The 23,197-nt window shown below is 42.2% G+C and overlaps 2 protein-coding genes across 4 annotated transcripts in view; one reads left to right on the forward strand and one right to left on the reverse strand.

The window, feature by feature from the left end:
• Nucleotides 1–15,450, forward strand: CCSAP (centriole, cilia and spindle associated protein). Of its 2 annotated transcripts, none has more exons than XM_076334104.1 (3): nucleotides 1–345; nucleotides 9,372–9,655; nucleotides 11,358–15,450. In XM_076334104.1, the coding sequence occupies exons 1-3, from the start codon at nucleotides 42–44 to the stop codon at nucleotides 11,529–11,531; spliced, it is 762 nt and encodes a 253-aa protein (XP_076190219.1). In that variant the 5' UTR covers nucleotides 1–41; the 3' UTR covers nucleotides 11,532–15,450. The 2 variants fall into 2 exon arrangements, with proteins under 2 accessions (XP_076190219.1, XP_076190220.1); XM_076334105.1 differs by lacking the exon at nucleotides 11,358–15,450 and adding an exon at nucleotides 9,953–11,056.
• RAB4A (RAB4A, member RAS oncogene family) overlaps nucleotides 9,512–23,197 on the reverse strand; it is a 27,937-nt gene continuing 14,251 nt past the window's right edge. The window contains exons 7-9 of one of the 2 annotated variants that reach the window (XR_012994964.1): nucleotides 21,468–21,628; nucleotides 18,633–20,089; nucleotides 9,512–9,574 (exon numbers count right to left, since the gene is read on the reverse strand). Coding sequence is in view for 1 of the 2 variants with exons in the window: in XM_076334106.1 (XP_076190221.1) it covers nucleotides 21,513–21,628 (116 nt within the window). In the remaining variant the exon portion in view is untranslated. Of the gene's footprint in view, nucleotides 9,575–16,629; nucleotides 20,090–21,467; nucleotides 21,629–23,197 lie in introns of those variants that run through there. The other variant, XM_076334106.1, reaches the window with a different exon arrangement.

Raw genomic sequence — 23,197 nt, forward strand, 5'->3', positions numbered from 1 at the left:
GCGGATCCCGGCGGCGGATCCCGGCTCGTCCCGTCCCCGCCATGGTGGTGCCGGCGCGGCGCGTGAAGACGGAGTACATGAAGCGCTTCAAGGAGCCCAAGTGGGAGTCGTGCGGCGCCTGCTACCTGGAGCTACTGCGCTACCGCCTCAGCCGCCGCCTCCTGGAGCAGGCGCACCGGCCCTGGCTGTGGGACGGCTGGGAGCAGGACAGCGGCGGCAGCGGCGGCGGCAGCACCGCCGGATCACCCTCGCCACCGGGCGCCGGCAGCCCCGCGGCCGCGCAGGAGGAGGAGGAGGAGGCGGTGGCGGCACCAGCGCCGAGCGAGGCGGGACGGGCGAGCCCTGGTACGGAGCGGGGGTAATGGCGGCGGCGGCGGAAGGGGGGGAATGTGTGTCTCCGGTGAGCTCGGGGGCGCGGGCCCGCGGTCCGAGCCCCGGCTCCCCTCCGGCGGGGCCGTGCTGCCCGAGCTGCCCGCCGTCGGAGGCCAGGCAGGTCCTGCCCCCTCCTCTGCGGGGGGCGTCGAAGATGGCTCCGTCCGGGTGGCCCCGGCGAGGTGCGGGCTACCGCTCCTAGTTCCCCGGCGGCGCCCGGAGCCTGCGGGGTGACCGTGCGGGGGGCGACCGGTCGCCCCCGTTTGCTCGTCTTAGCCGCCCGCGGGGCAGGGGTGTGCGCGGGGGCCCGGCCCGGGCGGTACCTGAGGGAGGACGGTGGTGTTGCAGGGCCGGTGCTGAGGAAAGGAGGCGTCGGGGTTCGTGTCGGGCAGACGGGGAGGTGTGCGAGGCTTCCCGCTTGGTGCCCTCCAAACGAGGTGTGTAGAAAAACCGGACCAGCGAGGGCTCGGGGGTGAAGCCTTTCATCAGCTGGGGCCCCAGTGACTTTCCAAAGTGCTGGCTCTGCCTGACTGAAGGTGATAAAAGTGCCATTGATCAGGTCCTTGCTAGGCCTGCAGAGAAGCCGTAGCTGCGGCATCGGAGGCGTCTCGTTAAAGAGCCAAGTGGTGGCAGCTCTCATCCTGAGTCACAGCCGCTTATGTAAACTGTTGCCATGGGAGCAGAGCATCTCTGCCATTATATAAGCAGGTTTTCTGGCAAAAGCAGTGGCAGCAGCAAGTGGGACTGTGTGGCAGTGACTGGCACTTAACGCAATTACTTTCCTGGATCTGCACATGTAATCTGTCTCAGCTGAACACTTGGTTTTTAACACTACCTGAGGCTTGGTCTTGGGTTTGTAGCTGAGTGCAGACAACTCCGTAGGCTTAAGCAAGTGCAGAGCTAATAGTATTTTGCTCTCTTCTAGCGTATCTTGCCTTTTGATGTCTCAAGAATTAACTACGTAGAGTGGGTAGACAGGTAACAACACTGTCAAGCTTCCAAAGTTGGTGGTTTTTTTATCCCATAGGATATTGTTTCTTACCTATAATGAAAGAAAACTTTATCTGGCAGCCATTGATTGGCGTTTTGCAATGTATTTTGAATCGGCTGTATATCTGTTGCACAGTAGCAGGGAAAATCCTTGAGAATTGTTCCATTAAGCCTCATGCTGCCTGGGAGTTGTTCTGGGGTTAGATGTGCTCGTTTGGAGTGGGGAGACTAATTAATCTGTTTCAATGTCCCTTGGGGCCTGAGTTTACCAGAATGATCTGTATTCTGATATTCAAGGCTAAACTGCATTCATTGTCCTTAAGAATACAGTGTTACACAAGCTTTGGCTGTGCTGTCATCTGTTCAAGAGGCCTGGTGTTTCACAGCATGGTAGTGATGTGGGGCTTTGCAGTGAGCTGTAGTCCTCGTGGCTGGGTGGGACTGTGGTACCCAGCCCTCATATGGGGGTGCGCACAGCTGCTGGCTGTCAGGGTAATGCACTGCACTTCTCCAAAGCTGTGCAGGGATGGAAGCACCCCGGTTAACCAGTATGTAACAAAGTATTAATGGGTCTAATCTTGCTTTCCTCAAGGGGGCCTGGAGGAAGTTAGACTGGGGAGTGTGTGCATGTGGAAGAAGTATGTATGTAGCATCTCAGTGAGAAGAAGCACTAAGGAATTGCAAAAGAAGAGGGAATTGGTTGCATGGGAAAAGGTGATGTGTTCTGATGGGCAGTCTAAAGGCTTGGCTTCTAGTGAGAAGGGGGTGGAAGCTGTTGAAGCTGCACTCAGAACTTGGCACTTTCACCTTTTCTGATGCAGTTAGAACATGTGCCAATCTTGGGCAGTTGTGGTAGGGGCCAGAATTTCATTCTTCTGCTCGTTGAGCCAGCGGGGTGGAGCAGGTAGCCTGCTACATTCTAGATGGGACTGGCAGTTGCCATGGCTAGAGGCTGCTGGCCAAGGGACTCTGCTCAGTCCTTGGCCTGCTCCCTGTTGCTCTCCCTGACTCTCTGGGAAGAGATCTGTCTGGAGTGACTTGGTAGCCCGATTCTGGTAAGGTCAGTTTTGGCAGTGGATAAAAGCTTGATAGCTGTGGCTGTGCTGCTCATGCAGGCGCTTTCTGTGGTCAGCGATGGTGTGTGTGACTATCCAGTGCATGCATAGTTGTGTCCTCACTTACTGTATCCCAGTGGCAAAGGGACTGTGGAGCAACAGTGGCCTGTCAGTCTATGGGGTTTCGGGCAATTGTGCCTCTATAGCTGATGCAACTTTGCCATGGCTGCTGTAAGGGAATGTTCTATTAGGTCCTTGCTATTTTACACTTACAATGGGGGAAAAAGTGCTACTTAACATGCATTTCTTTGCCAAGTGGCTTAGGATAAATGTTTTTCTAAGTTCTGCCAGTATTTAAGAGCTTTGCAAGTCCTTAGCAAAAGGACTGAAAACAACTGCTTAGGCAGCTGGATTAAGTGGAAACTTCTTGTATATTAGTGTGCACACTAATATACGTAAGCAAGCAACTCATTTAGTATTGGACAGTTATAAGGACTTATTTTTCTTTTGCTTAGTGGCTGGCTATTTAAAACATGCAGAGGAGATAACATAGAAACTACCACTCTGTGAATCTTCCATTATTCAACTGCTTTTTTCTGGAAGAACTTAATTACACTGAAGTGCTGTGGGGGTAGCCGAGCGTGCTCATGTCGATGACATCTTTTGTCTTCTGAATCTGATATCCACCCACAAGCTGCAGCATCCTGGTTGTTACCTGGCTACTGCTGCCTCCCTCTGTTCTGTGGGAAACCTGATTTCTGGCTGAGTGGTACTGACAGTGCTTGTGGCCAAGTACGTCTGGCCAGCACTAATATTGCCTAGTATCTGAGGTAAAGCCAGTTTGTAATGGTGTTTGTGGCCACTGTTGCTTCTTTCCCTCATTAAGATGAGCCTGTGTGCATTTGTAAAGCAGTTTGTAAATGCTTCTGGTGTGTGTAGAGAAAGCTGATGTATGCAGCTTGACTTTAAGGTTTAGTGGTGTTGGTCTAAAGTACTACCAATGTGAACACCTGAGATAGCATGTAGACAAATGTCTTTTGTCACTATCTCATGTGTAAGCTATAGCTGAGTGATACTAAGGTGTGCCTGGTGGCAACTTTGGGCTAATTCCTTCTGGCCCTTCACTTGCAGCAACTGCTTGTGGGACTGTACTGTAGAACGTGCCCAGGCACAGATGGGTGGATTATTTAAACATAATCCAACAAAATCTTGACCTAAATCAACTGGTCTAGTTGACACATCCTCGAAACTGTCAACGGAACCCAATGGGCTGGTAAGTGAAAGACAGGAGCTCTTGGCAGCAGCACTGCTGTCAGACCTGTTGTTTGTGAAATGATACTGCTGCACACACGCAGGATGAAGGCATCTTTCAATCCTTATTGCCATTTCGCCTTCAGCATTTTTGTGCAGAGGTCTTAAATGACAGCAGTGACAAGCTGGTATCAAAGCAGTTGGCACACAGTAGTTGGAAAGTGACTGATCTGGATTAGTGCAACTCAGTAGAAGATGCAATTTCAAACTTGTTCCTTGATCTTGTCTGCCATGATGTTGTAGGTGTATTTGCTGGCCCGAGAACATGGGAAGGAGTAGCTTGTGGTGGGGGAAGAAGGCAACAGTGTCAGTTTAGGGGTTTATAGTACTGTGGTTCAAAATTGCTCCATTCTTTGGTTGCTGGTAGCTCCAATACTGCCTCATACAGGATCTGTCTTTAAGTGATGATGTTGCAATGTTTCAGCTGTAGTAACTACTTTCTACCCAGTTGTAGTCAGTTCATACCCACAGCTGAGTATATGCCCCCTTCAAGAGGCCTTGGAGACCTGCCCTGTTTGGAGAGGTGTTTGTACAAAAGCAGGAAACTTGGAGTTCTGCCCATGGCAGTTTAAGCACAAAGTGCTTCTCCTGAACCTGAGGTAGTGCTGTAAGGAGCAAACATCTCTATATAGAGATAATACTGTTGATCCCTACGACCTGTGGGACCTAATCAGAAGGTTGTTCATACTTCTAGCAAGTCAGCAGAGCCTCTGAAATGGGATTCCAGTCTGCCTTGTAGGGCATGAAGTACTGTGGGAGGGAAAGAAGCTCCACTTGAGCTTTTCCTGCTTGAGCCCTGGAGGGGAGCTGTTATGCAAGCTGGGCAATGCAGCAGGGTTATGTGACCTCTTCTGGGCAGGAGCTTTCAACAGCCATATTGGGTGGGCCTGGCGGCCTTGTTCTGCCTGCTAAGCACTTAATCCCCTCCTGTCCAGTGTACTCTGCTTAGCATCCATGATGCAGTTTTAAATGTTCCTAGCTTTTTCCCTCTCCTGTTTAATCCCTGTAATGCTGCAGCCAGTCAGTTCATTTCCCGTGTCTGCTGGAGCTGGCACACTGCATGGGAAGGAGATGGGTAGGTGTTGCTGGTGGCTGGGCTCCCTGAGCAGCTGGGTCTAACTCCTTCCCTGCTATCAACTGCTGCTTTTCTACCTTCCTGTGAAAAGGGGTGCCTAACAAAATGGTTTGGATATAAACTACAGCTTTAAATAAAAGGCTTAAATAACTGTTAAAGATATCTGCCTTGGGCCTTCACCAACTGAGTTCTGTATAAATGCACTGTAGGAGTGAATTCATTGAAATACCTGCTCTAATAGCAGGTGCTCATAAGGTGCTATAGTACGCTCTGGCATACAGCATTTACTGTAAGACTGTGCGCAGGACTCTGTGCCATTTATCCATATGCTTTTATTGCTATTTTGGGACAAGCTGGCTCAATCATTTCTGCACCAGCTGGAACTATATCCTAGTGAGCAGCATCCCCAGGCATGTCTGTTGCCTGGAAGTAGTATCTTAAAGCTAGAGTATCTGTGCAATTGCAGAGTCTCCACTTCCCCATATTTTTAAGCGTCTAAATGCCACCTCTGCTCCTCATGAACTCTGTGTTGCTCCATTCTCCTTTGTAGAGAAGGAAGATGCCATTTTCCCTTGAACGGAGGATGGAACAGCTTCCCCAAAATAAAAGCACTCCTGTTTCAGAATTGACAGCAGTATGTCCCCTGTCAGTGTTTTAGTTTCTCAAAACAGTGCTTCCTTCTGATAATGGCCTCTTTTACACAAAAGGGGACCTAGCCAGTCCTTCTTAGGAGTGGGCTGTGCAGAGAGGTGCATGGGTAATATTTTGCAAGGGGATAGGTCTGTGCTGCCTATTGCAGCTGTCATGAATGAGCTGCCTTGTTAGAGGTGAAGCTGTGTGTCCCAGAGCCCAGGACACTATGCAAAGCAGGTCTTTTACCACATTGAGGTCACTGCTGCTTGCTTTTTATCCAGCCTTGGCTATAATGACTGAAACTTTGTGCACCCAATATTTAGATATGTGAAATTCGTCTGGCCTTTTTTTGTTCTCGCTCTGTTGCTCCTTTGGCCTTGACTAGAGTCATAAAATCATTAAGGTTGGAAAAGACCTCTAAGATCATCAAGTCCAACCATCAACCCAACACCACCACGCCCACTAAACCATGTCCCTAAGCGCCTCATCTATGTGTCTTAAATACTTCCAGGGATGGTGACTCAACCACTTCCCTGGGCAGCCTGTTCCAATGTTTAACTACTCCTTCAGTAAAGAAATTTTTCCTCACATCCAAAAGACTACTACTCTTCTTGGTTGTTTTGTGGGGGCACTCAACTGAATTCTTAACAAATACAGCTCCAAATACTTCAATGCTGATGGCTACTCTTAACCAAATACTCAGCTATACTGCAGTATCATCTGTAGCTCAATACTGCACCTGCACAGCTTGCAAGGTATGTGCTAGCCTGAAAAGGGCCCAGCACCAGGGCCTCTGTGCTGGTTGGCAGCAAGTAGAAAACGTGCTGGCAAGACTAATGGCTAGCAAGAGAGAGTATGAGGCTCGCCTTATGGGAATGCTGGGGCATGTGGCAAGTCTTCATGTCTTTACCCTACAAGTGCAAAGTGAGTGCAAGAGTAAATGGATGCTGAACTAGATGCTTAACCAGTGTGCCAGGCAGGTAACTTCCATTTCATCAGAGCTGGATGGATACAGAAACAAAATTAAAGCAGTGTCAGATTGGGCATGTACTTGCTTGACTAGCTAAATCATGGCAATTAGCAAGAATGATTGCTATTGTGTCACAGGATTGGCAAGCCCTTCCGCTTTTAATGAAGACACTTGGGTAAAATTTGTTCTAGTTGTTTGTGGTCAATCTCTCAATCTGTAGGCAAGCCTTAAACTAGATGAACTCCTTCTATACCAGTGGAGGAATTCCCTCCATACACACCAGTGTATACTGGTGGTGGCTGAAAGTGCTGAGACTTGGAACAGAGGTAGCTTGCAGCTGGTCCCTACCACAGCCAGAAACAGATGGTGTGGCAGGAAACTTGCAAGTTCAGTGTGTTTATGTCAGCAGTTTGACTGTATCACTGTGTGTGTCCAGCAGAAGGCAGCACCTAATGCTCAAAGGTAGACACTTGAAGAGAATCACTTAAGAGTGGACTGCTGTGCTGTTAGGTTAATAAAAGGCTTTAGTTGCCTTTTATATAAAAGGCATCGTTGACCTAAAAGTCACATACTCCAGATCACAATGTCTGCTTGTGTGCACAATGCTTAGGGGTCATGCTCAGTGTCTAGCATACACCTCCAACTTGTCCACACTACTGTTGGAAGATTTGCAGGATGGAGAACTAAAACATGGTTCTGTGTATTTACTTTTTTCCAAAGTCATATTTCACTAATGTACTGTAAGCAGTGTATTTGATTAGAATCATAGAATCATTTAGGTTGGAAAAGACCTTTAAGATCATCGAGCCCAACTGTTAACCTAGCACTGCCAAGTCCACCACTAAATCATGTCCCTAAGCACCATGTCTCCATGGCTTTTTAATACCTCCAGGGATGGTGACTCAACCACTTCCCTGGGCAGCTTGTTCCAATGTTTAACCACTCTTTCAGTAAAGAAATTTTTCCTCATGTCCAATCTAAACCTCCCCTGGTGCAACTTGAGGCCATTTCCTCTTGTCCTATTGCTAGTTACTTGGGAGGAGAGACTGACACCCACCTCACTACAACCTCCTTTCAGGTAGTTGTAGAGCATGATAAGGTCTCCCCTCAGCCTCCTTTTCTCCAGGCTGAACAGTCCCAGTTCCCTCAGCTGATCCTCATAAGACTTGTGCTCTAGACCCTTCACCAGCTTCGTTGCCCTTCTTTGGACATGCTCCAGCACCTCAATGTCTTTCTTGTAGTGAGGGGCCCAAAACTGAACACAGTATTCGAGGTGCGGCCTCACCAGTGCTGAGTACAGGGGCACGATCACTTCCTTACTCCTGCTGGCCACACTATTTCTGATACAGGCCAGGATGCCATTGGCCTTCTTGGCCACCTGGGCATGCTGCTGGCTCATGTTCAGCTGACTGTCAACCAGCACCCCCAGGTCCTTTTCTGACAGGCAGCTTTCCAGCCACTCTTCCGTGAGCCTGCAGGGTTGCATGGGGTTGTTGTGGCCGAAGTGCAGGATTCAGCACTTGGCCTTGTTGAACCTCATACAGTTGGCCTGGGCCCATCGATCCAGCCTGTCCAGGTCCCTCTGCAGAGCCTTCCTACCCTCAAGCAGATCAATACTCCTGCCCAACTTGGTGTCGTCTGCAAACTTACTGAGGGTGCACTTGATCCCCTCATCCAGACCATTGATAAAGATATTAGTTTAGATTAGATTAGTATTAACAGAATAGTCCAAGACTTCTTGTCACCAGTTTGTAACACCTTGCAGATCTCAAAGGTGGGAAAAATCTTTGGCTGTTCTCTTCCAGTCAGTAATTGTTATCCATGGGCATTCACTTGACTATATTTAATGATGTTATAAACCAGACTTGTCCAAAACAACTTATAAACTTATTGTAATGTTATAAGGTAACCTTATTGTAAGGCTTACTTACAGCCTTTCTTAGCAGCCTTTCTCTTAGATTTATGAAGTATTGCAATGCTCTACCAGATACTGGCTTCCTTCATCTGAAGTCTAAGACCCAAACTTTTGTATATAAGAAGTAGTATGCAGGAAGTGTCAAGAACTGCTAGCTGTGAGGCACCACAAAGGAAAACTAGTTCCTCCATAGCTCTGTAATGCAAGAAGATTAGATCTGATGGAACAGTTGTTTCCCTGTGTTTTTATTATTTAATGTCTTATATAATGCTGATTCAGCCTTCAGTGTTGGTCTACATCTGCAAGTTAACAATGATACAGACTTTAAATTCTCCCTCACAAATGCTACTCTACATACCCAATGCCTGGAGGACAAATGCTGGCCCCTTGCTATGGAAGGTTTAAAAAGCATGTGTTGGGGGCAAGTGAGCTTTGGAGAGTACTGTCTGTAGAGAGTGGTACTTTAAATGTAAAACATACTTCACAGAACAGATAGTGAGGGTGATGTCTATCACTTTGTAAGTCTTTGCTTCATACTTCCCTCTCCTCTATAAACAGAAAACCATAATCAGGGAGCCTGAAAATGAATCACTTTTTTCTTTCAGTGGAAGCTTATAATATGAGGGATTTAATATTGCACATACTCTTATCAGACTTCATCGCTGGCTGGCAGCATCTACATGGCATTCAGCAGTCCATCTGTTAGCTGTCTGAAAGATGGAAGGATGAAACAGTGAAGACAGAAGATCACTGGAAACAGTCTTTAAAATACTGCCTGGAGCTATTGGTTATCTGTGTAGTCTCACTAGTGAAAGGCATGTTTAAGTATGTGGAAGCTGATGTACAGAGGGGTGAGCTTGGAAATATTGTAGTCACTAAAGAAAGAAGGCAGGCATTTAAGCAAGGTATGTATCTGTTGCTAAGGAAGTAATGACTTCTTCCATTTCTAAAAAAAGCACAGCTTCAATGAGATAGTAAGAGAGGCTGTGCAAATCAGACATTAATATGCTGTCATTGGGAGCTTAAAGCATAACTTTATTTTTTCTTTAGAGAAAGAAAGAGAAGATCAAGAAAAGCAGCAGAAGGAAGAGCAAGAAAAAACTGTAGAACACACTTCTGTAAAGGAAGCAGACAAAACCAGCCGTACAGGACGACGTCCGAGTCGAAGTGCCTTGTCTAGTCGTGATGATCGAAGATCTGTCAAAAGTCCTCAAAAGACAGATGCACCGAAGGAGAATAAACATCCATTTGCTCTGTACGGGTGGGGAGAAAGACAGACAGATACTGGAAGCCAGAAAACTCACAATGTCTGTGCTTCTGCTTCAGCAAATGAAGTAAGTAAAAGCTTCTGTTTTGTTAAAGGGCAGTGACTACTTAGTATGTGGATAAGACATATGTCTATATGTCTTATCTATATCTAGGTAAAACTTCTCAGGGATGCCTTTATTTGAGTGCATGGAGATTCTAGCAATAAATTTAAAAAAAAAAAATGCTAGCAACAAACCCGAAGAGGTTTGACATGTCCAAATCAAATAGCTCTTAACTGTTACTCGGTTTTGAAACTTCCCATGTTTGACTAATACTTGCAAGTTCTGATTAAAACTTGGCTATCTTGTTTCTGGCTGTTACAGCGCTACCAGCAAAACTGGCTGTCATAAATGTTTTTCTGCATTCTGAACTTCATGAAAACAAGAAAAAAGCAGCAGGCAGTTAGCACCAGGCATCCCACAGCAGGCAGGTATATAAACACTGGGGTAGTGCTTGTGCTGTGAAAGAGTGACTTTTCCTGGGGCACTCCCTAGGAATAGGAGCCTTGCTGAGAAGGTATGAATGCTTTGCTGCTAAAATGTCTGTCTAGCAGCTCATTTCAGCAGGTTGCCAGCAGGGAACTTTTTGCTGACAGAAGAATGGTCTATCAGATGGCTGATGGATTGCAGGGTTGGTGTAAATATTAGCAAAATAATAGAAATAAAATTCATGGACAGCACCAGAATCCTGTGATAATGGGGTCTGTTTCCTGGCTTACCAAGAAACACTAAGGTTGGAGTGTTACAATAGAGCCATTTCTTTTCTATAACTCTCCTAGGCTGGTAAAATGCAATCATTAATGTATCCCTGCCAGTGTCTTGTCTTTATCTTGCTACTAATGTAGAGTCTGAATCTATGACCCAAGATATCTGAGGACTAAGGTGGGTGGTGTTCTTGATGTATAAGACAGAGCTGACTTCTGATGGGCTGTTTTGGAAGGGGTTTGAAGCATAGTCTTTTCCTTCCTGGACAGCTCAACACTTTGAGGGAAACGAGGAGTTTGGGCCTTGCAGCTCTTGAAAGAAGCTGCCCTTCCTGATAATGGATACTGTTACTGGATTGATAAGCTTTGGTCAGTGGTGGGACTAGTTGACTAGTGCTTTATCTTGAAGCCTAATAGAGGTTGATGCCAGACTTGAACAGAGATATTTATACTTCAAGACTTTAACATTTCTTATGCTAGAAACAGTTACAGAACCCCTAAGATCAGCTCTTGAGTTTGGAGTGAATGGGCAGGACACTTCCGGAACACTTCCAATTATGTAGTGCTTTGTCACTAAGAATGTTTCTTTAAGTGGGAACTGACTACTTACTGCCTGGCTAGGTCAACTTTTCTCGAATGTTTGAAAGGTGTTACTTTCCTGGAATTGAGATGGAAGACAGGGTTTTAAATCTGGAGATAGAAGCAAGCAAACATAGTAGCTGGCTCTTAAATTTGGGGAATATATGATAACTATTAATGTAAAAATGTATGTAGGTGTGCCTGCAGCATGTTCTCAAAGTTAAGTTCTTCAGTCTCTAGTAAGGAGTCTCTAGGGATTTGTCTTACTACTATGGCTTAGGTTTTAAGGGATGCTTGGGCATATTGAAGAGTATTTAAGAATTTAAAATGGTAGAAATAGGAGAATTGAGGTTTTTACAATACGTCAGTAAGATTAAGAAACAAAGCTTTCTTAGGGGGGGTTCCTAGGCTGTTTTCCTGCTATAATACTAACTCTGGTCTTTTAGATTCATGAATCTGCTCTACGAGCAAAGAACAGGAGACAAGTGGAGAAAAGGAAGCTTTCTCAGAGACGAGTGCGATCAGCGGAAGCAGAGAAAGCTTGGCGAATAAAGCCCTCCCCACCAGACAACCCTTGGATGACAGAGTATATGAGATGCTACTCAGCAAGAGCTCGGTGAATTTGGATTCCCTTAGGCATCTTCAAAAGAAGTTATGCATATCAGGACACTGGTGCAAGGAACCAAATTACTTATGCAAGGTTTTTATAGGGAGTTTCCAGCTGTTAAAATATTTCTTACAATATTTTTATCTTGGCTACCTACCTCACAGTGGGGTGTATTGTTGGAGCCACAACATTTGAAGAGGCTTTTAGATATAGCTACCCAAACTTTTAAACAATTCCCCTTTTGGGAATCTTTCTAATGCTTCAGTTGACTTGTTTTGGGGGCGGGAGGGGTGAACCTTAGCATACAGGGAATCAAAGCAAACACTTTTTTGATCTTGGTTACAAATAATCTGTTGTCCCTTATTTTAAAAGTCCAAGTCATGGGGAGGTGGTGTTGAGGAAAGGCTTTAAAGGTGTGATGGAGGTGCCTTTGCATTTGATTTAATTACTATTTGATTTAATACTTCTACCAAAATAAGTATATTAAGACAGGCAACAGGAAAGCCAGTGGATCTGGTAAACAGCACTAATAAATGTAAATGCTGTAGGCAGGCAAATACCAAGTATTGTCTGTATATAGAAACTTTCAAAAAACCTTGTTTGATTAGTGAATCTGCTGATGCTAACTTTTATCGCTGTTTCTAACGTCATTAGAACAAACTACTAATTTTCAGGGCAAGAAACAGCTACAGGATTGTTTTGCTGTGTTGCTGTGCCTGTTGTACCAAATAACTGATGTAGACAATCATTACCAGATAGCTGCTGCTCAATAAGCAGTTGCTTGTTCTACCAGTATCAAGTTGTACCACTGTACTGAGCTTGTGGTCACACTTACTCTATGCTTAATCATGTAAATGCCAGTTTGTTGAAGGAGAGGGCTGGCTCCTGTCTAGTGAAGTCTATTTTTAACACTTAAGAATATCTATTATTCTCAGTGGGGGTCAGAGTGCAATATGCATTCCATTTAGTGGTATTGTACATGTACACTGTTAAAGGTTTTAAACTTGAAAATCACATTGATAAAACTTGTAGATCAAGTCCTGAGAAGCCTTCTGCCTCAAAATTGGTGCAGAACTCCTCACTGGAGGGGGTGAGGGGGCTAGGGGAAAAAGGAGAGAGGTACCCTTTAGTAAACAAGAATATATAACAGAGTTTGAACACTCTCACTTTGTAGGTCCTACTTCTACATAGTAAGACAGTCATTGTTTGTGAGATCCTCAGTGGTTTTTTTTTCTCAAGCTGCTGTAAATTAATTTTTTCAGTTTGGTGACTAAGCTTTAGGCAGATTATTGCTATAGTTGAGAGCTTCAAAGTTTTGTTCAGATGTGTTGTGTGTTAGTTACATATGCTGGTTATCTCAGTTTAACTGTTTTGAAGCTTGTGTTTTACAGACTGGACACCTTCTCACAGGAAGCACACTTGCACTTCTGCAGCAGAAACCTGCGCTAGTCTTAGCTTCATTCCACAATCTCAGTGAGTAAGCAGGACTCTAGAATTACTACTGCAACACAGAGTTACTTGCTTAGTGAAAAGTTTCATTGTGTTATTGAAAGAAAGTAATCATGCAAAGGGACCCAGTCTGCTGCCTCCTAGTGTTAATTACATTACATCACATTAGTAAAGGTTTCATTACTCTCAATTTTAATCTTGCTAGGAAGTCCTAGAATCCATGAAATTATAATCTGATTTACCTGCCTTTTAAGCATAAAGCTATAAAAATACAGACAACTCTTGTTCAGGATACCTACTAGAGATCTTACAGCTTTTAAGTCTGGGAATGCAAAGTATGATTAAGTATGTTTTAAACATAGCAAAATTACTGTATTCCAACTTTTAGGTAAACCACAGGCTAGAACTTCCTAAAACTTTAGAACAGTGCCCAAAACTGAGGCAAACTATTCCAGAGGATGCCTTTATTCCATATGAGGTTCTTTTAATTTCCTTTTATGCTGTTTTCCTCTTTACATAGCTGTTGTAAATATGCCTAAGTTGCTTCTGATGCTGTTTCAATTCAGAAATCCACCCTAGCTTTGAACAGTATCAAACCACTAACTCAGTAGTGTTTAACAGCCTTATTCAATAAAAACTCTGCCTGTTCCTGTTGCCCACAGGCTCTGTAGGCTTTATGTAACTACAGCAGATGGACTATGCCCTCAGTGCATTTTGTCACATTAAACAGTTTCCTTGATCGTCTAGGGCAGGACTCATCTTGCCATGCTTTCAAAGACAGCTTCTACACTTCTTTTCCCACTGAGAATGAAGGAGCCAAGATGACTATGTGCCTGCCTTAAGTACCCATTTTTGGATAAGATGGATCTCCCATTAGATGTTGGTCTTTCCAATAATTATAGAAGGCTTAAATGTCTTCTGCCTTGGATACTGGGTACCAAACTTAAAACATCTCAAACAGGCTTGTTCAGGTGTTCTATAGAGCATGAGAATTTTCAAATCGTTAAGGCTGCTGTGTACTGAGGAAATGATCTAGTTCTTATCCTTGTCTGGTCAAGAGCTGTTCCCCACTGAAACAATTTGCTAAAGATGGTATTGAAACTGATCAGGTCATGTGAGTCACTGTCATGCTCTTTCAAATGGTCGGTAGCTAAAAATAATCCTGGGTGCTATGTTGGTACTATCTTGGTTTAAGTAATATAATGCCTGAAGTGAGGGGTAAATTATTCTGCAAATCTGGTAGCCTTCCTGCATTTGGGCATTATTTGACTAAAAAAAAGGCTAGTAGGTTTGCTTAGACTATGTGAAATAGCACAGTTCTGATCACTGCAAGTTGTATATGCAAAATATTTGGCATGTGCCAGGCTGAAGTCTGGAAAACTGTTATTCTAGTGTTTTGATGCTAACAAATGAAAAGCCAATTGACTTGGAAAGCAGAACTTCTCAAGTGTAAAAGCTTTAACTATATTCCATAGATTCTTACAGGAGGTAGCTGTTTTGCATCAAATTGGACTCACTAAAAATGGAAAACCTAGTGAATGTCACCCTATCAATTAAGGAAGTTCTAAACTTTGTCTTGCATGGACTCTTGAATTCAGCCAAGTGATGAACACTTCTCACTCCTGTTTTAGAAGTAGAACTTTGTTTGTAAGAACACAGTAAATACTCAGTTGTCCAAAGTCTTCATTAAAATAACTGTTTATTCCTTTTTGTTTCTGAAAGTACTTAGCTAAGTGAAACAAGACTTTTTATAATGTGTAATGCTGCAATTTAACTATAGTGTTGTGAAGACTAGTGTTTACAATGTAAATGTTACAATGAAAACTGCATAAGAATGTCCCTGTAAAATACAGTAGCATGCCTGTTCAGTCACTGCTGTCACATCTTTGCAACTATGAATTACAGACTTTTTCACTGGAAGCTGAGATAGTCAAGGTGATAGCTAAACTTGGAGCTAAACTTAACAAAACTGAGTGACAGACCTGAATTTTTGGTAAGAATTTTATCCAGGTAGCAAATGTACATTTTAATCAAATCTTTAACATGTAGGGAAGTGTATCTTTCTCTTTTTTTTTTTATGGTGTAATGCAGTGCCACTGAATTATAAGGCCTCTGACTCTTTTTTTTTTACTGTGATAGGGACCAAAAGCTAGCAATCTGAGGGCCTTATGTGTGGTAACCTGGATGTTCCAGTTTATTTTCCAGCTCAGTGTACTCAGCACAAAGCCATATATGGAGCCTGACTCAACACCTTGACAGTAGCCCCTAGAAAATTAGGGGTACAATGGAATGGGAAGCTGCCTCAGCTATTGTTAGCACTGAATTCACTTTAAAAATTATAGGGAAATACCATCTAAGCTTGAAGCAATATGTGTTTTTTTTAAAGTTTCTAAACAGTATTTGTTTTTAATGCTTCTGTATTGTCTATATTTAATAGTGTAGTGTCAACTTGTATATGAGAATAAAATGAGTGATACAAAGTACCTTGACTGCTCATACTGTCTTTTTGGGATCTCAGGTCTTCCATTACAGGATGCTTTATACTCTGCATGCAAACTGTAGCTTCTCCTTCTCCCATATATTCTCTTTGGAAAGTTCTTACTGGTGTTGGGTAAAGGGATAGATTACAGTTACAAGTCCAGCTGAGAGCTGAGCTTCTCCCCTATGTTCCTCCTGTAACCCTCCCACATATTCTTAATACCCTTTCCCAATCTGACTGGCTTTTTCTACCACTAACAAGGAAAAAATAGAGCCTAAATTATAGCAGCTATCTGAAGTGCTATGCATGCTGAAGCCTTTGGGAATATTAATTTCTTCCAAAATTCTAAGAGGGTAACATGGGAAAAATCAGGAAGCTACATCACTAAGAACAAGTATAATCTTGCAAATAGGAAAAGTTAAGCTATTAAAGGATGGCTACACTGAAGTTCCACATGCTGCTGGTTCTACAGTAAATGAAGGAAACAAAGCTACCTGGTATTTCTACTCTGTGGATTTACAGTATATGTCTTGAGATTTTTACAGTGTTTAATTCTTTCAGCATATAGAATATAATGCAAATGAGTAATCAGGTTTTTTTATAGCATTAATTTTTTAAGGATTTATGGAAGCTGTGTACTTTTGCACCATAAGGTACCTAGTTGAATACAAAGAACAGACAAGAGATGGGTCAACTATGAATTGCCTAATAGTCTGGAGAAGTTGTAAATGCAAATGCATTCTGTATTTTTCCCCTTACTTTAGGTTTTTAAAGCATTAACTTCTGAAGCCACATTCTCTGAGAGATCTAGACAGATCCATCTCAGACTGACACAGGGAAAGTAAGTGCACCTTTGCAGCCCTAACCTCTCAAGGGCACACAGAAGGGAAGTGATGTATTGTTCCTCTCTAACAGGGGGTGGCAGAAGTAGTGTTGCAGGGTTGGGGCCCCCATGCCACAGGCAAAGCTGCTACCAGAGAGTGCAATGAAGGCCCTGTTCCAGAAATACACTGAAGCACTCCAGCTCCTTTAGCAGCTGCTGCTGCTTTCCTAGCCACATACTGACTATGCAATGAATTTAGCAGAAGTGTTTTTTCAAGATGATTTAAGGTTTGTCATGTTACAGACTTCACCTAGCAGGCAAAACTTGTACAGGTAAATAGAATTTGCTGTAAGACACCTAGAAAGTCAGGAAAGATTCTTTATTTGGTGCTAGATACAAGCATTAAATGAAGTAGTGTAGGCCAACAGACTCATTAAAAGGCAAGACAGTGGCTTTAATAAGACATTTAAATCTTTTAAAGGTCTGAACAGCTAAAGCTCCACATCCAATAAATCCTAGGATATAGGTACCCAGTATTATTTCATGTAAAACTCCAAGCCATCTCGCTTTGGTAAAGTAAGAATTTTACACTAAAAACATACATACATAATTTATCCTATTACTGTTTAACCACTTACTGTTTAGGTGAACTAGGTTTGGTTTGCAGTGTGAACTATAATGCTAAAGCTTAAAATCTACTCTAGGGCTGTTATTAGCATGATGTTTATTTTCAGAAATAAAAAACCCTCAGAGGAGAAATAGTAAGCAGTATAGCTTGCACTGATGAGAGCTATTGCTTCCAACAGTATTTCCCTCAGGAGTGGCCATTTTAGAAAGTTTCCTTTTAAAATGTTAGTGAGATGCAGCATAAAAGGTTGTGATACTACAAAACATGCACATTAACCTGGTTAATGTGTATACAGTAAGAGTATACATTAAAAAAGTGGTAAAAATGTCAAAACTCATTATGACGACACTATTCTTTCCTTCCAGGTAGGAAGGGGGACAGCTTAAGACAGTTGGTTAAAGAAAGAATAAAACTGTGCTTACTGCTTCTTAACGACAGACACTTGACAAAATTATCATAAGAACCAAGTATACAAAAGAGGCCAGTCTTATATGTAAAGGGAAAAGGACAGGAAGAAGCATAAGAAAATCCCTGCCAAACCCCTAAAATTTCTATTTAAAAGCAACAAAATTGGTTAACAGTCCCCTGCTCCTTTAATAATGAGAAGTAGTTTTGATCAACAGCCAATGCCACTTCAACCATTGTAACAGTGACAGGAGAGAGACCTTTAGCTTTACTTGTGCTATGTCCCAGCTGATAAGTGCACACTCAGCTTTCACTTTTGTCAGTGTACGAAGAAACCTGATTAGATTGTGGTAAGGGTGGGAACAGACTCCCCAAAATCTCATCTTTTCCCAGCATTCCAGAACTGGTTTGGGATTTTGGAACCAACACCCTCCCCACATCTGGCAGAAACACAATGCCTCTCAGTTTAATAATATGCCATTTTGACTGGTGGAGGAGACAACTACATCCAATATCTACCTCCCAGGACTTGCTTTTGGTAATTACTTCCAAAATAAATTGAGTGAGGATTAAGACAGGTAAGTTTCTTTGGAGTTCTTTCATGTTCTGGTAAATGCACAATTATTAAGGTGCTTCAGAAATACATTACACTCTCACCAGGAAGAGAATACTCCTTGGGAATAACTTACCAGTTATGTACCAAATCCAATCCTAAATATAACAAGATACATAGGGGAGAGATGTAACATAAAAGTCTTTGGACCCAACAGCCTTTGTAAAACTAAACCTAGGCTTTTCAAGTACAAAGCAAACTTAATTCCTTTTAATTCAGAGATGACCTAAGGTGTGTAATTTTCAGATAAGCATCCATTTGAACCAAAAATGTCAGGACAAAGGGAAGAGTTTTAAACACAATTCCAATTCCATGAAAGATGGTATACCTCTGTGTAGCATTCTTGCTTTGCTCTTGTGCTTTAACTGCCCTCTAAATTACAGCATAGGTTTAGTTTTCTGGTTTAGTTTTTAAACATGCATTTGACAAGTGACCCTTAAATAGAAAAGATTCATATATAGAAAACAATAAAGCATGTATGACCTCTGAATTTCCATACTGGCTTCTAATCAAATTAATTATTTCGTGTTAATTTGCACTTCCAAGGAGACATCCCATTTCTAGTTATACAAGTAACTAAGTAAAAATGTCACTAGTGATTTCCATCAGTGCCAGTGAAATTGCCCCCTTCGATTGGTTGAATTCAGCTTCCTCCAGAAACACTAGCTTAGTTCTGCAGCTCCTTACCTGGCAAAACAAAAGCCACAGGTCTCTTACCTGATCAGTTGTCATGGCACTGTAAAAGTGAAACACAGTACTTGTGGTTCAGTCCTCCCTCTTGGACTCTCTGCAAGTCTCTTCCTCTTCTGTCTCCAGCTGAGGAATGAGGACAGGATTCCTAACCTCTTGCCCCATGCCTCTTCCCCACAATAGAAAGAGGGCAGGAGAGAAAGTCTGAATTGCATGTTTTAAACACAGGAAAAAAAAAATATCAGTACTAAGGCTGAAATTCCCCTTGATGAGTTTCACAGGAAGAACGAACTACATAAGTAGTACGCTTGATTTTTTTCCTTCCATCACATGAGTCTCCTGGGGGCAATGTGGACAGCGTTACGTACAGTGCACTCACATGAAGTTCAAAGGTAGAGCTCCAGCAAGACAGACTCTAAGTTCCCAATTTTAAAGTGTAATTTTAAAATTCAAGTTCTTACTTGTACTTCACAAATGTTTAAGAAAAAGAAATTAGTATTTTAAATTTCATACATTCAGGATACTTTAGAAGAACCTGTTTGGGTTCAGTTTGTACCTCACCAGGTATGCTTCAACAGAGATCATATTTCCACAGCTGATTGCTCTGTTTGTGATAAGAGGTTAGGAGAACTCCTACTGTGATAATTCTCCATAAGCCCGTGCCCCTGCCCTAGAATCACAACACACACAGAAGATGCACAGTTCTGTTCACATATACATTCCACCTTCATGATGCCAGTGCTATACAAAACGTCAGGACCAAGAAAAAAAATCCAAGTCAGTCAACAGCCATTTGAGAGACTTATTTTTTCTAAACTTTTGAAGTTGGATAAAAGAGCTTCAGAAGTTATTTAAGAACTGTGATAAAATAGAATATGTGAACGTCAATAAAAATTACTTTTCCAACTTGACATATTAGTAAACTTAAGTATGGGTCCTAACCATATGCTGAGAATCAGTCACATCAACAGCTTGTTAGAATGTGGCCAACTAAGTAGGAAAAAGTAAAACAACAACCCCTCACTGACAGTGCCAATGGTTCTGTAATTCAGGTCATAAATATAAACTATTGTGCAACAAACAAACATGACAAAGCCTACCTCAGTTAAATTTGTTTATATGATAAAAAAATAAAATATTAAACTGTAGTGCAACATTCTATCAGCATACGTAAGTATACCATGCTTTGTAAATTTACTGTTACATTATTTACACTATATAGCAATGCTTTAAACTAGAGGTGAAGGAACAAAGATAGGTAATGGAAAATGTTTACATACAGGTATGAGTCTTAATATTGTCCACTGAATTATCAAGTTCGCTTTGCAGACTTTTGTGTCACGTGAACATTCCTGCCCCACACCACACGGTACACCTTTCTGTCAGCAGTGGTCTGCTCTGTTTGTAGATAGTGGAAAGATGTTTTTAAAAACTGCATAGCCTTCAAGCTTTTCTGTTTCTTCAAACACCATTTGCAAGGACAGCTGTAAAATACACAAGAACTCCATCAATTACCTACATCTGATCAATCTGAAAACTCGACTCCTGAAATAAGATCAATAACTATTCACTCCTGCAGAGCTGTGCCGAAGCTGGACTAAATTAACACCCTTTTCCAGCAGTCTCTTAGTTGAAGGATGATATTTTATAGGAGGAAAATAAGGGAGAAAAGCAGTTCAAGGATCCCTATCCATTTAAAATCCTGAGCTCTAATTGGGAGCTAAGCTCCCGGAATATAGAACAAAATATGAGAATGTAGACTTACATGCTGCCTTATTTAACATTCTGTAAAGCTTCTGCTGGTGTGCACTGCTCAAACTGATGAAAAATGAATACAGTAAAAATGATGCAGTAACTATGCCTGCAGTACTTGTTTAATTTGATATTGCTCTCCTTGTATTAGAGAAATAAGGATTAATGATATCAGAATAATTAACTACACAGCAATTCCTTAATTACCCTCATTGAGTGAGGGAGAAAGGACTGTCCTAACAGCCACTTACATACTGCAAGGAGTTATGTAAAATACATGAATACTGAGAGATGTCTTAAGGACAACTGTTTGTAAGAAAGACTAACCACCAAGCTGTTCTTGGGAGTAGGTTATGTGACTTTAGGTCTCTTCCCCTACTACTGCTAAAGGGAAAAATCTGTTCCTCACTTCCTCTGAAGAATGTCTTTGGAAGACTTTTAGAAGACTGCACACCCGTTCCACAGGCTGCAACAGCCCTAGAAGAGCTACTTCAGATGACAGTGCTGCTATTTTCTTGTTGACATTTCTGCTCATAGCAGACAGGAATCAGAACCACTTTGGGCTGGTTTTAGGTAGGAAAAAAAAAAGCGTAAGTTTGAAATCCAGTATTACCTTTAATTTTCAAGTCTCAGTCTTTAAATTTCCTATTTTCAGGACAGACTATATAATAGCTTTGGACAATATAGCTTTGGACTATATAATAGCTTTGGACAAGATACTGCACCATACATTGTGAATTCTCATTTCTAGTAGTATTTGTCCACGATACAACAGAAATGGTTCACCTTCTCTACAGTGCATTAGGTAACTATTTGGGCAATAATGCATTTCAGGAATACAGAATTTTTCAATGTTTTCCAGAGCATTACTCAGAGTAAGCAAAGATCTATAAATACTTCAGTAAGAGCACTAGTCTTGCTTTAGTGGGCAGATGGTAGGAAGAAAAAAAAAATCAAAGTGTATTAAAAAAAAAATCCATTCTACTGTGCATTATTTCACTATATTCTATGTTACTTTACAGGCTAACTGTGAAAAAGCCAAGCACTCAATACAGCACATTTATGAAATATGGTAATTTACCCAATACCCTGAGATTTTTGTAGTCTTACCTTCTGTATCTAAAGTGAGTATTTGGAATTTTGTATTTTGTTTCTTTAACACCCACATTCTTGAGCACTTTGTGCTTGTGCTCTACGTGGTGATCTCAGCTGTCTCAAGGCAGCATCTCCATACTGAATACCTGAGCCCATTCTTTCTGGATCCAGTTCTCCTGATGAGAAACAAAATGGTCACAAGAAGATGGATCACTTGCAAATAATACATTCCAATTTAACTGACAACAGTAGATAAAAATGCGTAATGATATTCTACTCTAGTTATGGAGAGATCTATTGCAATTCTGTTTACTTTTAGGCAATTCCAAGCCTGGATCATCTTCTCCCGTAATTTCAACCATGTGCCCTTAATCACAATGACAGAGCAGTTTGTCTCCGAGTTAGGCTGGTACAAGAAATGTATTCGCACTACTTCTAACAAAGGAAATGTCCAAAACGTTTTCTGCGAACACTATTAAACTCTGCTTTCAGAGACTAATATGCAAAGAAAGAAGTACTGTACATACCAAGCCAAACAAAAATGGATCAATCTGACGGTATGATTCCATAAAGCACTGCCCCCAGAGGAAATGATCTCAACCTTCCCTACTTCTGGTATCTATTTTTGCCCAGTCCTTACCCTGTGCCTTCAGAAATGTTCTTACGGCTGTATGGTGGACTGGCCAAGATTAGAAACATTTAGGTTTCTTAAAAAAAAAAAAATCCCTCTGAATAATTCAGATCACTTATTCAGGTTCATTGCACACATGTGTGCCCTCTGTAAGTTAGCAGATGACAGCATGTTGAGGGGACCAGTTGATAGCTCGAGGGTAGGGCTGCCATTCAGAAAAGACCTTGGTCAAGCTAGAGGAACAGGCCAGCAGGAACCTCATGAAATTCAGCAACTACACATGCAGAGCTCTGCACCTGTGATGGAACAAACCCAAGCACGGGTACAGGCTGGGAACTGACTAAGTAGATAGCAGCAATTGGTTGGCACTGGGACACATTGCCCAGAGGGGCTGTGGAATCTCTGTTCCTGGAGCATCTCAAAATGTGCCTCAACAAGCCCCGGGCAACTTGGCTCTCACGTTGAACCTGAACGTGCTTTAAACAGGAGGCTGGACTGGAGACCTCCATAGGCTCTTTCCAGTCTCAATTTTTCCAGGATTCAATGCATGTGTGCTGGCACAAAGAAAACAGGAGCAGCTCACAGAAAACAGGACTTACTTCTGTTGTGGTAATGCCTCTTCAAATTAATCATGGAACTACAGTATCAGGAGAAATTAGCTATACTTTGCTTTTTGGTTTGTTTTCTTTTTGTTTGTTTAAAATGAAAGCTGCTGTTTGGCATTGATTTGATGCAGTAATAAGGAAATTCCTATGAAAATACCACATTCTTTTCATCTAAAAATTTGTTTGGCATTCAAAATGCGTAATTGGAGTCTGAGACAGACTTTTCAATATGGCCAATACTTAAAACTTTGAAGATATCAAACAACTAGAAGGTAAGAGAGGAAAACTGGAATGCACATTAGCTGTAACGACACCTAACACTTAGGAGCCTGCCTCCGATAGAAACCTGCCCACTTGCGCTGAGAAGCTTCTGGTATATTTCTAGATCTCCAAAAGTAAAAATGGTTTTAACTGAGAGGCAGGAAGGTCACTTCAGAGAAACACAGTTGCTAGGAAACATCCTTGAAATTTTCAGTTGTTCATATTGTTCAAATTCTCTTGACTGTATT

This window comes from Aptenodytes patagonicus, chromosome 3, assembly GCF_965638725.1.
Source record: "Aptenodytes patagonicus chromosome 3, bAptPat1.pri.cur, whole genome shotgun sequence".
Lineage (NCBI taxonomy): Eukaryota > Metazoa > Chordata > Aves > Sphenisciformes > Spheniscidae > Aptenodytes > Aptenodytes patagonicus.

What these genes read in the sequence shown, in the direction of transcription:
- CCSAP (XM_076334104.1), top strand. Translation starts at nt 42, where the DNA reads ATGGTGGTGCCGGCGCGGCGCGTGAAGACGGAGTACATGAAGCGCTTC. An exon ending in GGCGGGACGGGCGAGCCCTG is followed by an intron (nt 346 to 9,371) that starts GTACGGAGCGGG and finishes TTTTTTCTTTAG; the next exon opens with AGAAAGAAAGAGAAGATCAA. An exon ending in CTTCTGCTTCAGCAAATGAA is followed by an intron (nt 9,656 to 11,357) that starts GTAAGTAAAAGC and finishes CTGGTCTTTTAG; the next exon opens with ATTCATGAATCTGCTCTACG.